Here is a 13,122-nt window from a genome sequence, read left to right on the forward strand (position 1 = left end):
ACACTAAAAACAGGGAACGTAAAAAGGCAGTGGTAGCCTACACTATCCAGTGTTGTCACACACAAACAGCCTCATCTAGTGGAGAAGCAATCTTCTGCAGTCATGAACCACATACAAATACACACAGGGATATGCATATACTGTAGGTTTACCTACTGTGAAAGCTGTGAGCAAATAATATGATGTTGAAGGATGAATCAAGGATGAATCCATTAGAAAAGGATCAATCTATCAGATGAAGGATGAATCAATCAGATGAAGGATGAATTTTAAAAATCCTTCCTCAGATTCAAAATGCTCTTAAACTGGAAAATTGGAATGTTCCTAACATGCATTGTATCTTCAAACAGGAGCATAACGTTTCCATCACACTGAGATCTTCAGAGTGCCGTTGCTGCCTGGAACATGGGCAGTCATTGCTGTGTTTGTCCTCAGTGTTGGTCTTTATTCTGATATAAAAATGAACTAGTAAGTAGACTACAAAATTAATTCAAGGAAGATATAGAAATGCAACCTAAACAGGATGTGCTTAGAGACCACTCCAAAACACTTGCAGACAGAGCATAATGGTCCAATTCTGACCAGGACCATTTCTTGCACTTGGATTTCTCCAACACATATACCCTGTATTCTCCTACACCTCTTACCTCCTCAAAGGTGGACATCAAACACTTCATCCCCCAGGGATTCAGGAGCTTCCTCTGTAATGACTGGGGAGAGAGAACAAAGTCTCTCTGTGTTAAGGGCACCACATCAGCCATATTGGAGAACAGCAGCGTTCAAAAGCATTTGCACTGAATAAAAATACACACGTGTAACTATGGTAACTATGTATCTGTGCATGGTTATACCAAGATGTCTACGGGTAGAAAACTAGATTCAGCCACTGAACGGATCGTAATTATAATAATTTGTACACTGTAAATTGACCACAACTAAGCCCAAAAAGAGATAGCATTTAAAAATAACAATAAGTTCATACCTTGATGACATTGAGATATGATCATGTCTCTTTTTGTATTCGTGGGAATACTTGAACATATTTCCTAAATTAAACAATATTGAGCTGAATTCCTGGTGATTTGAGTCTTTTCTGACCAAAAAATGGGAATTCAAAAAATGCTGTGGGGACCCCAAAACAAATCACTCGTGGACTGATTTTGGCCCATGGGCCACCTATTGCTGACCCCTAATCTACGGTATAAAAGCTTATAGGCTTATGAATCAGAATATATTAATGTGAGAGTGAGCTATTCATCTTTATTACCATGACAATGTTTCAAGTAGATTGGACAGGAGCAAAAGCTCATTTGTTCCAGCTACTGACATGAGATAATATGCACTAAATTGACAAAATATACCAAACCTAATTGCAAAAAGCTTAAAAAAGTACTGTACCAGTCCTTGTGCTTCAAGACTACAGCAAGTTTGAAACATCCAGGTAAAGATTTGAACATTACTGAAAGGAGAGTTGAATTGGGCGGTGAGCTTGTACCTGTATGCTGTACAGTGTGTAACGGCTGAGCTATAGCAGGCACACTGAAGGAACGGGAGTGTTGGGGAGAATGGTATTCATGACAGGTGCTCTGTGTTCGTTTGCGGCACTCCACAGCAAGGCGGCTGCGACAATCTTTGTGGCAGCTCACCCCACAGGCTAGAATAGAGAAGAGTGGTAAGTATGGGGTTGAACCTCCTACATCTGAAAACAGACAGCATTGGTACTGGCATTGCTTTTGCATTGTTATATATCTAACCTTGGCTTCTTATAGGCATTGTAATATGGCCTTTGTGTTTAACTACGCAATGTGACTTGGAAAGGTCTTGGAAAGGTTTTGGAAAGGTTTTGCTTGAGGTAAGGTGAATTCTGCTTAACTTCTTACTGTGAACACTAATCAGTATCTGTCTCATTGAGCAAGAGTAGCTGTTAAATTACTGAATCCTGAAATATAAAGAAGCAAATAAGCAATAAAATGTTGGTCAACATTACACAACTTTGTGCGTGGGGTGCGATAGGTGTAGAATACCCGACGGAGATCATTGTATTTGTGTACCTTTACACTTGTATCTTTGTTTGTAAAATCCCCACATCTGAAAAATATAATACATCTGTTACATATCACATTTAGCATTAGAAAAAAAACACAGGTTAATGGTGACTTTATAAATTAAACTGATTGCTAAATAATCTTTCTATCCAAATTTCACGTGCATTCATTTCAAAGCCTTTGTCGTCAACAGTGAGCAGTGAATTAAGTCTTGTTTGAAACTGTCACTTCAGCTTTCTCAGGAGTCAACAAGAGTGAACTGCTGACAGCTTGATCGGTTCAAAATGATACGTACAGAACAGACCTGAAGTGGGGGCCATAGGCTACAGTATGAAAGGAAATTAAATGAAGTGTCCTCAGAATAACAGACTAAACGTGAGTGAGAGACAGAACGAAAGACTTGAAAAAAGGAAACAGAACTGCTGTGTTTGGGTGGAAGCCATCAGGAAATGAGATCAGGAAGTCAGTTCTTTGTTTTGTTAAGCAATGTCACCAATAGAACCATTATCTTTCCACATCCAAAATGGTGTCCTCCAAATACCTTATTCCAAAATATCCACTATTCTGGTCACAATATGTGCTTCCTATAATATGGGTACCTTAACATCATTTGTATATACAGGTCCTCATAATAATTGGTTTATACCTAAATGTTTCATATTTATTTACTTGTGATTATTTACATTTTGTTTCTAATAGCTTTTACATGGAGTTGTACACAGTTGAAGCATAGGCGTCATTGTACTTACGATGCCTTTACAGTGATGGCAAAGCATAGGCTTCATGCAGGTCTTCTCTGAAAATGTGTGGATGAACCCCATCTTGCTGTTCAGTAAAGAGCTGGCCTTGGTGAAGTAGTCGATCATCTCCTCCTGACTGATTCTGCCGTCCCTGAGAGGGTGAGGGGTCAAAGGTTGATATTACAGTAATAGCAAGAGGCTCTGGGTGACTTGTGGATCTAAAGATAGTTGAAATGTTGGCCATCAATAGTTATGACTTGTCATACTCACTGATTCTTATCCAGGTCGTCAAACTTGCAGAGGTATGGGAAGTTCGTCCTAATGATCTCAAATTCCTCCTGAGTGACGTAGCCATCTCCATCAGTGTCAAAATTCTTAAACACAGACTGGAAAAGGACCAAATGTAAGTTCTCATTGCCATCTTTTATAATTACATTTCATATTTCAAATATGTTGTATAGCCGCCTACCTCTACCATCTTCTGTATGTGTTTACTGATGATGGTGGGGTCAGCTTTGGGCTTCACTGAAGATGCCCACTCTTCTATCATAGGTGGGCTTGGGGTAGACTGGCACACCAAAATAAATATTTGACAATAATTAATATTTCCTCTAGATTACATACAAGCTCTGTGTCTGTGTCCCTGACATACACTCACCAATGGCCTGGCTGTGCGGGGCTCCCTCTGCAGGGACAGCTGATAGATCTCTTCCTCTGAGTGATACTGGTCCAGAGACACCTGAAAGGACCCAAACACAAACTGTTCAAACAAATGCCAACAGGTAAAACAAATCTACCAAGTCGTACAATATCAGACAACAGGGCCAGACCATGAGCAGGTTGAGCAGGTCCATGTTGGCATCAACGCTGGGTGGCATGGTCTGGATCAGCGCAAGCTCCTGGAGGATGGCATACAGCTGTTGGGTCTTGGCCAGGTTGACCTGCGTCTTCTCCCGGTCACTCCAGTCGGGCAGGGCTACGTGCACAGCAATCAGGTCCTTGAGGTGCACACCCAGGATGGGGAAACGGAAGCCTGTGCTCTCTGAGAAGCGCTGGCGGTACTGGCTATAGTTCCCACAGGATGTCACAAGCTCCACCAGGTTGTTGAACACCTGAGGCAATAAGGACGTCACATAACGTTGGACATCACATAGCTAGATCCAAATAATAGGTCACATTTTGACGTAAATCTACATTCAAAATGTAAATGTTTAGTTGTAATTGGTAAGCAAATGTTTTTCACTCTTCTAAAGTAAAATAATTATGATCAAAACTGTTTACCTTGCTCACATCGGTGCTGATGTGTGACTGTGTGTCTTTGAGGCGTGAGATGGAGCTGTTACTGAGACCTCCCACTACTGCCATCAGAGTGTTGAAGTTCTGCAGCTGTAACAACCTCTACAGAGACCAGATACACAAATATAACCCATCTTAGCCCGAACATAGTGTAATAAACATATTAAACGCATGTAATAACGTATTTACTGACTGTTGTCTACCTGTGGCCTAACCATGCAATTGTGGCTTGCACACTGTGTCATAACCCTACCCTCCCCCTGTTCTTCTGTAGATACTAATCGCACTGGTACAACCCTGTACGGGTGGCTGATTGAGATAACACATATACTGAACATATATACTGAAATTCCTAAAACACAGACACCCAACCTCCTTCGGGATGGGCTCCAAAGACAAAGAACTCTGTCAAGAACCAACGGGATACGGACACCAGGCTGGAGGGGACTGTCTATCACCTACAAGCAAACTACCAGAAACCAGGACTACCAGAATCTACCTACGGTCATTTCAATGTATTTAAGGGACTGCATATCATGTTTCGGCCTCTTTTTCCGAAAGTTCCATAAGAGCTGGACGAAGGAACCGTGCGCACGCTTCGCCAGACATCATTACGCATTGAATAAATGGTCTTTTATTATACCTTATCCACCTTGTCCAGAGTCTCAACTTGATCTCATTTCTCATATTATATTAATCAACAATAGCCAACAAAAAACAGCATGGAACACAAGACAGAGCAACTTCTAGAGGGAGTTTGGATTCCATTCACTGAGAAGCAGTGGCACTAATGGACTTCTCTTTATCGGAGGGATTATTCACACTGACTTGGGAGATGACTCAGTTAACTGGGACTGGACTCTTTCTGACCTGGTAGCTGACTTTTTCTGACCAGGTAGTTCAGCCTGATCTCATATTAAGATAGCAAAGGTACATCCGGGAAACACTCAAATTAGTATGATATGTCATGTTTGATATGGTTACATAAGACAGAACACAGTTAACTTTAGCATTTCAGCTAATAAACAACTTTTCAACAACTTTTTAGCTACTTTGCAACTACATAGCATGTTAGCTAACCCTTCCCCTAACCTTAACTCTAAACTTAAGCCTTTAGCTAACCTTCCCCTAACCCTGTAACCTTAACCTTAACCCCTATCCTTAACTCTTAGCCTAACTAACTAATGCTAGCTAGTTAGCTAATGTTAACATTAGCCACCTAGCTAACATTAGCCACAACAAATTGGAATTCGTAACATATCCTAAATATTTCAAATTCCTAGCATATTCTAACACATTAATACATACCATACAAAATGTAACATCATATTAAATGGAATGTCTTGGATATACAGTACATACAGAATAATATGAAATGCTCTTAGACCAGGTTGGTGATTATTTTCTGACCTGGTAGTTGACTCTTTCTGAGCTGGGAGCTTACTCTTTCTGATTTGGGAGGTGACACTTTGTGACTTGGAAGTTGACTTTTTCTGACCTGGGAGTTGATTCATTGACCTGGGACTGGGAGTGATTTATTGACCTGGGACTTGGAGTTGACTAATTGACCTGGGGATGGGAGTTGATTCATTGACCTGGGACTGGGAGTGATTTATTGACCTGGGACTTGGAGTTGACTAATTGACCTGGGGATGGGAGTTGATTCATTGACCTGGGACTGGGAGTTGATTCATTGACCTGAGACTGGGAGTTGATTCATTGACCTGAGATTGGGAGTTAATTCATTTACCTGGGACTGGTAGTTGATTCATTGACCTGGGACTGGTAGTTGATTCATTGACCTGGGACTGGGAGATGATTCATTAAACTGGGACTAGGAGTTGATTCATTGACCTGGGACTGGGAGTTGATTCGTTGACCTGGGACTGGGAGTTGATTCATTGACTTGGGACTGGGATTTGATTGACTGACCTGTGCGACCCTAATAAAGTGGGAGATGACTGCAGCCCTCTGGGGGGCGGTGGGCTTGCTGAGCACCATCAGCTGGATCCACTGAGACACGCTGTTGAAGAGGGTGATGAAGCGCTCCAGGATGGGGTTGTCCACTGTGCAGCCATGCATCACAAAGCTGTGGTAGTCCTGGAACTGGAGCGCAAGGGACCATTTTAAAAACAATGTCCAATATGCAAACACACAGTCTATCTTACTTAAACCACAAATACAACAACTACTGCATAATTCAGCCAAAACCAAAGTCACCTGAGTGAGACTCAGAACGAAGCTGGCAAACAGAGCCACCTGCTGGCCACCCACTCACCAGTATCCTACAGAAGGACTTATACTCCATGTAGGTGAGGTGCTCTGCTAGTTCAGATGAGTCCAGGTGATCAAAGAGGAGAGACGTCTTCCTCTTCTTGAAATCAGACTGAGCTGGTTGGCTCACCTGCCTACTCCACTCATATGACGGCCTAGGGGAAATAAGAAAGGAAGCTCAACTATCAGTAGAAGTACTGCGAGAGTGGCCGAATATATATGCACTCATGCACTCTGAAAACCGTTCTACTGTATCATTGAATGCTAAGCTGTCACTGTGTCACTGTGGAGGAGACTATGCCTGCCTGGCTGCTTAGCTGCAACAATGCTTGTATGATTGCCTGGCTGAAGACAGGGGGCACTTACACACTGTCAACGTTGATGAGTGTGCTCTGGTGCTCCTCTCCCTGCTGAGCCAGCTGCTCCTTCAGCCTTCTGATCGGCTCTGCCAGCTCTGGGTTCAGGTCAAACTCTGCTGGGAACTCGCTGATCCAGTACCTTACGGTGCAGTATGGAGAGGAGAGGCGGGGTTTACAGGGACAGAAGGGTAGGACAGGAGAAGTTAGTGTTGTCATTTCTGTCTCGGAGCCAGAGAGTATGGAAATCATATACCTACATGGCGATCATATACCTGCATGGAGATCATATACCTACATGGCGATCATATACCTGCATGGAGATCATATATCTACATGACGATCATATACCTACATGGAGATCATATATCTACATGGCGATCATATACCTGCATGGAGATCATATATCTACATGGCGATCATATACCTGCATGGAAATCATATACCTACATGGCGATCATATACCTGCATGGAGATCATATACCTACATGGAGATCATATACCTACATGGAGATCATATACCTACATGGAGATCATATACCTACATGGCGATCATATACCTACATGGAGATCATATACCTACATGGAGATCATATACCTACATGGGGGTGGCAGTGTAGCCTAGTGGTTAGAGCATTGAACTAGTAACCGAAAGGTTGCAAGTTCAAATCCCTCAGCTGACAAGGTACAAAATCTGTCGTTCTGGCCCTGAACAGGCAGTTAACCCACTGTTCCTAGGCAGTCATTGAAAATAAGAATTTGTTCTTAACTGACTTGCCTAGTAAAATAAAGGTAAATAAAAATGGAGATCATATACCTAAAGTGGAAAGAAAAAGTATGTGAACCCTTTAGAATTACCTGGATTTCTGGATAAATTTGATCTGATCTTCATCTCAGTCACAACGATGGACAAACATAGTGTCCTTAAACTAACAACAAACAAATGATTGTATTTTTCTTGTCTATAATGAATACATAATGTAAACATTCACAGTGTAGGTTGGACAAAGTATGTGAACCTCTAGGCTAATGACTTCTCCAAAAGCTAATTGGAGTCAGGAGTCAGCTAGTATGGAGTATGAGACAAGATTTGAGATGTTGGTTCGAGCTGCCTTGCCCTATAAAAAAGACACAAAATTTGAGTTTGCTATTCACAGGAAGCATGGCCTGATGTGAACCATGCCGCGAACAAAAGAGATCTCAGAAGACCTAAGATTAAGAATTGTTGACTAGCATAAACCTGGAAAGGGTTACAAAAGTATCTCTAAAAGCCTTGATGTTCATCAGTCCATGGTAAGACAAATTGTCTATAAATGGAGAAAGTTCAGCACTGTTGCTACTCTCCCTAGGAGTGGCCATCCTGCAAAGATGACTGCAAGTGCACAGCGCAAAATGCTCAATGAGGTTAAGAAGAATCCTAGAGTGTCTGGCAAAATATTCTGTGGACAGATGAAACTACAATTGAGTTGTTTCAAAGGAACACACAACACTGTGTGTGGAGAAAAAAGGCAAAGCACACCAACATCAAAACCTCATCACAACTGTAAAGTGTGGTGGAGGGAGCATCGTGATTCGGGGCTGCTTTCCTGCCTCAGGGCCTGGACAGTTTGCTACCATCGACGGAAAAATGAATTCCCAAGTTTATAAAGACATTTTGCAGGAGAAATTTAGGCTATCTGTCCACCAGTTGAAGCTCAACAGATGTTGGGTCATGCAAAGGAAAACGACCCAAAACATAGAAGCAAATCAACAACAGAATGGCTTCAACAGAAGAAAATACGCCTTCTGGAGTGGCCCAGTCAGAGTCCCGACCTCAACCCGATTGAGATGCTGTGGCATGACCTCAAGAGAGCAGTTCACACCAGACATCCCAGGAATATTGCTGAACTGAAACAGTTTTGTAAAGAGGAATGGTCCAAAATTCCTCCTGACTGTTGTGCAGTTCTGATCCGCAACTATAGAAAACGTTTGCTTGAGGTTTTTGGTGTCAAAGGAGGGTCAACCAGTTATTAGATCCATGGGATCACATACTTTTTCCAACCTGCAGAGGGAATGTTTACACGGTGTGTTCAATAAAGACATGAAAACGTATAATTGTTTGTGTGTTATTAGTTTAAGCAGACTGTGTTTCTCTATTGTTGTGACCTAGATGAAGATCAGGTCAAATTTTATGACCAATTTATGCAGAAATCCAGATATTTCCAAAGGGTTCACATACTTTTTCTTGCCACTGTACACGGAGATCATATGTCTACATGGAGATCATATGCCTCCACATTGCTTACAGGGAAATCATATACTGTACCTAAAGTGTGTTAATGTTGACAGACAAGCACAGAATCTATCTCACAACTAAGACCTATAGTAGTTCTTCCTCGGTGGCTCCATGATTTTCTATGCTGTATTCACTCACTTGATAAGATGGCAGATTTGTGACCTGAGTTCAGGCAGACAGTTTTCCTCCAGCGACCTGTTGTGTGGTTAAGGAACAAAACTCCACCAAAAGCATTTGAAACACCTGGTCTAGTAATCCTTAGGCCCATCACTAGAGAGCAGTAGTGTGTCATTCATCTGAAAGGATACTTGCTGGAGAGTTTCTTGGCCAGGTCAGCAGAGGAGAGGTACCATGGATGCATCATGAGAAACATCCGGACCAGAGACTCATCATTCAGCCTGCCTTCATAATCTACCAGGAGAGGAGATACCGAGATACATGGATGAGCTTCACTGTACAAGGCAAGCTTCCACATATTGTGTAAATAATTTATATATAGGCAACTACTGCAGTTGTACAATCAAACAACAATGAAAACGTTATCTAAGCATGTACTGTCTGCCACTATCTACACCAGAAGAGAGTCTAAAGGAGAGTAATCCTGACCAAATGCTTTGATGCAGGCCTCCGTAAGCTCATCGACTGTAGCCGACTGATCTAATTTGATAGACTTCATCCTCCTCTGGTTCTCTCCTCAACAGTCCTTTCTGTTCTCTCCTCCGTTGACACATACACAGTGAGACTGTGATGAGGTTTGGGATGTAGAAGAATGGCTGTGTTCTCTATTCTGTTGGACAACCTTCCAACAGAGTCCTCTGATGAGTCTGTTAGTCCTCAGGCAGGCAGCTACCCTGCTCCAGTCAACAAGCCAAGAAAGTCTCTTCCTCTTTATGAAAGCTTTTAGTTTGTGTGCTTCCTGCCCCACCTTAAAACAAGAACATTGGTATAGTCATGAAAACCCCCAAAACCCAGTTGAGAGTTGGCCTTTAGCAATTCAGTATTCAATTGTTTGCTTACTGATGATAATACAAACAAAACATTTTTGTGACACAAGAACCTGCAATATGGCAAAACTTATTCACCCTCCACATACACTATCTATGTGATTATTAATGATGAAAGGAAAAGATTATCCCAGCCAAACGATTACCCATCAGACAGTGTGTTGGTGGCTGATTTCCCAGATATCAAATACGTCAACTGTTATCTCAAACACAATTAGAGATTGCACTGTTTTGCACTTGCAAATTGAGTTTAAAAACACTGACTGGTTTTATAATTTAATAATTTATTAGATACAGTACATGAGTCATTAAGAAATGACACCACTACCAGTCTACCAAACTATGTTATATCATACTAATAAAAAAGGTCTTACCCTCTTGAATTGACCAGAGCAGTATTGTCATAAGATGTGGAAAATCACAAGACTACGAAAGGTGTCTGAACCCCTCCATTGCTTCTTCCAAGCAGTTTTTTAAACTAAGTGACAGTTATATATCCCTTCAGTTGCCTTTTGCTCTCAGTTTCCTTTTTGCTGTGCATTTTAGTGCGGTCACATTTCCTCTTTACAGAACGTGCCCCAAAGTGTCAACCAGTCCTTCTAAATTAAATGCACTTTCACACTCAAGGCAGTGCTCTTGGTGGTGTGATTTTAATAAAGCATTATTAAGGGTACTTAGTCAGATGAAATAACAAAGCACTTACATGTTGTAATGGAAATTATATTTTATTTGACCATTTAAAATTCATAAAGAAGCCACACCAGGCAACAAATACATGATCCACAACGACAGAGGATTATATACTGTAGAAAAAAAGTTTAAAGATGTCTGTCTGTCTATCTTGCTCTACACGCACGCACGCACGCACACACACACACACAGTTGCTCTGAGGTAGCAGATCCCTGACTTCATATACAGTGCCTTCAGAAAGTATTCACACCCCTTGATCAAATTTAGATTTTTCTTTGTCACTGGCCAACACACCATTTTTTTTTTACATTTGTAATTAATTTTGACAAATTAATTACAAATGTGAAGCTGAAATGTCTTGAGTCAATAGGTATTCAACCACTTTGTTACTGAAAGCCTAAATAAGATCAGGTGTAAAAATGGATTTAACAAGTCACATAATAAGTTTAACATGATTTTTGAATGACTACCTCATCTCTGTACCCCACGCATACAATTATCTGTAAGGTCCCTCAGTTGAGCAGTGAATTTCAAATACAGATTCAACCACAAAAACAAGGGAGGTGTTTCAATGCCTTGCAAAGAAGGGCACCTATTGTTAGATGGGTAAACATTTCAAAAAGCAGACATTGAGCATGGTGAAGCTTTTAATTACACTATGGAGGGTGTATAAGTACACATAGTCACTACAAAGATACAGGCGTCCTTCCTAACTCAGTTGCTGGAGAGGAAGGAAACTGCTCAGGGATTTCACTGAGCAGCTGTATAAGGAAATAAGCAAACAGGAAACAACTCACCCAGAGGCGGCGCTCCTAGTGGCCGGAGACTTTAATGCAGGGAAACTTAAATCAGTTCTACCATATCTATATCAATATGTTAAATGAGCAACCCGAGGGAAAAAAATTCTAGATAACCTGTTCTCCACACACAGAGACGCGTACAAAGCTCTCAATCGCCCTCCATTTGGTAAATCCAACCACAACTCTATCCTCCTGATTCCTGCTTACAAGCAAAAAATAAAGCAGGAAGCACCAGTGACTCGGTCTATAAAAAAAATGGTCAGATGAAGCAGATGCTAAATTACAGGACTGCTTTGCTATCACAGACTGGAACATGTTCCGGGATTCTTCCGATGACATTGAGGAATACACCACCAGTCACTGGCTTTATCAATAAGTGCATTGTGGACGTTGTCCCCACAGTGACTGTACGTACATACCCCAACCAGAAGCCATGGATTACAGGCAACATTTGCACTGAGCTAAAGGGTAGAGCTGCCTCTTTCAAGGTGCGGGACTCCAACCCGGAAGCTTACAAGAAATCCCGCTATGCCCTGCGACGAACCATCAAACAGGCAAAGCGTCAATACAGGGCTAAGATTGAATCATACTACACCAGCTCCAACACTCGTCGGATGTGGCAGAGCTTGAAAACTATTACAGACTACAAAGGGAAGCACAGCCGCGAGCTGCCCCGTGACACGAGCCTACCAGACGAGCTAAATCACTTCTATGCTCGCTTCGAGGCAAGCAACACTGAGGCATGCATGAGAGCATCAGCTGTTCCGGACGACTGTGTGAACATGCTCTCCATCGCCGACGTGAGTAAGAACTTTAAACAGGTCAACATACACAAGGCTGCAGGGCCAGACGGATTACCAGGACGTGTGCTCCGGGCATGTGCTGTGCTGACCAATTGGCAGGTGTCTTCACTGACTTTTTCAACATGTCCCTGATTGAGTCTGTAATACTAACATGCTTCAAGCAGACCACCATAGTCCCTGTGCCAAAGAACACAAAGGCAACCTGCCTAAATGACTACAGACCCGTCGCACTCACGTCGGTAGCCATGAAGTGCTTTAAAAGACTGGTCATGGCTCACATCAACACCATTATCCCAGAAACCCTTGACCCACTCCAATTTGCATACAGCCCAAACAGATCCACAGATGATGCAATCTATATTGCACTCCACACTGCCCTTGAGAAAAGGAAAACCTAGTGTGGAGGAACACTCCACACTACCTGGAGAAAAGGAACACCTATGTGAGAATGCTATTCATTGACTACAGCTCAGCGTTCAACACCATAGTACCCTCAAAGCTCATCACCAAGCTAAGGATCCTGGGATTAAACACCTCCCTCTGCAACTGGATCCTGGACTTCCTGACAGGCCGCCCCCACGTGGTGATTGTAGGTAGCAACACATCTGCCACGCTGATCCTCAACACTGAAGCTCCCCAGGGGTGCGTGCTCAGTCCTCTCCTGTACTCCCTGTTCACCCACGACTGCATGGCCAGGCACGAATCCAACACCATCATTAAGTTTGCTGACAACACAACAGTGCTCGGCCTGATTACCGACAACGACGTGACAGCCTATAGGGAGGAGGTCAGAGACCTGGCCGGGTTGTGCCAGAATAACAACCTATCCGTCAACGTA

At 42.3% G+C, this 13,122-nt stretch overlaps 1 protein-coding gene across 1 annotated transcript; it reads right to left on the minus strand.

Annotated features, from left to right (window-relative positions):
- Window positions 1-647: 647 nt before the first annotated feature.
- Window positions 648-10,544, minus strand: LOC135544153 (RAS guanyl-releasing protein 2-like). The gene is made up of 16 exons (XM_064971565.1): window positions 10,365-10,544; window positions 9,593-9,911; window positions 9,295-9,397; window positions 9,125-9,181; window positions 6,722-6,853; window positions 6,360-6,510; window positions 6,014-6,187; window positions 4,067-4,183; window positions 3,616-3,897; window positions 3,444-3,524; window positions 3,255-3,353; window positions 3,056-3,171; window positions 2,795-2,936; window positions 2,052-2,088; window positions 1,496-1,654; window positions 648-710 (listed from the first exon to the last, which is right to left on the minus strand). The coding sequence occupies exons 2-16, from the start codon at window positions 9,660-9,662 to the stop codon at window positions 652-654; spliced, it is 1,779 nt and encodes a 592-aa protein (XP_064827637.1). The 5' UTR covers window positions 9,663-9,911; window positions 10,365-10,544; the 3' UTR covers window positions 648-651.
- Window positions 10,545-13,122: the final 2,578 nt, after the last annotated feature.

Source organism: Oncorhynchus masou, chromosome 8 (assembly GCF_036934945.1).
Source record: "Oncorhynchus masou masou isolate Uvic2021 chromosome 8, UVic_Omas_1.1, whole genome shotgun sequence".
Lineage (NCBI taxonomy): Eukaryota > Metazoa > Chordata > Actinopteri > Salmoniformes > Salmonidae > Oncorhynchus > Oncorhynchus masou.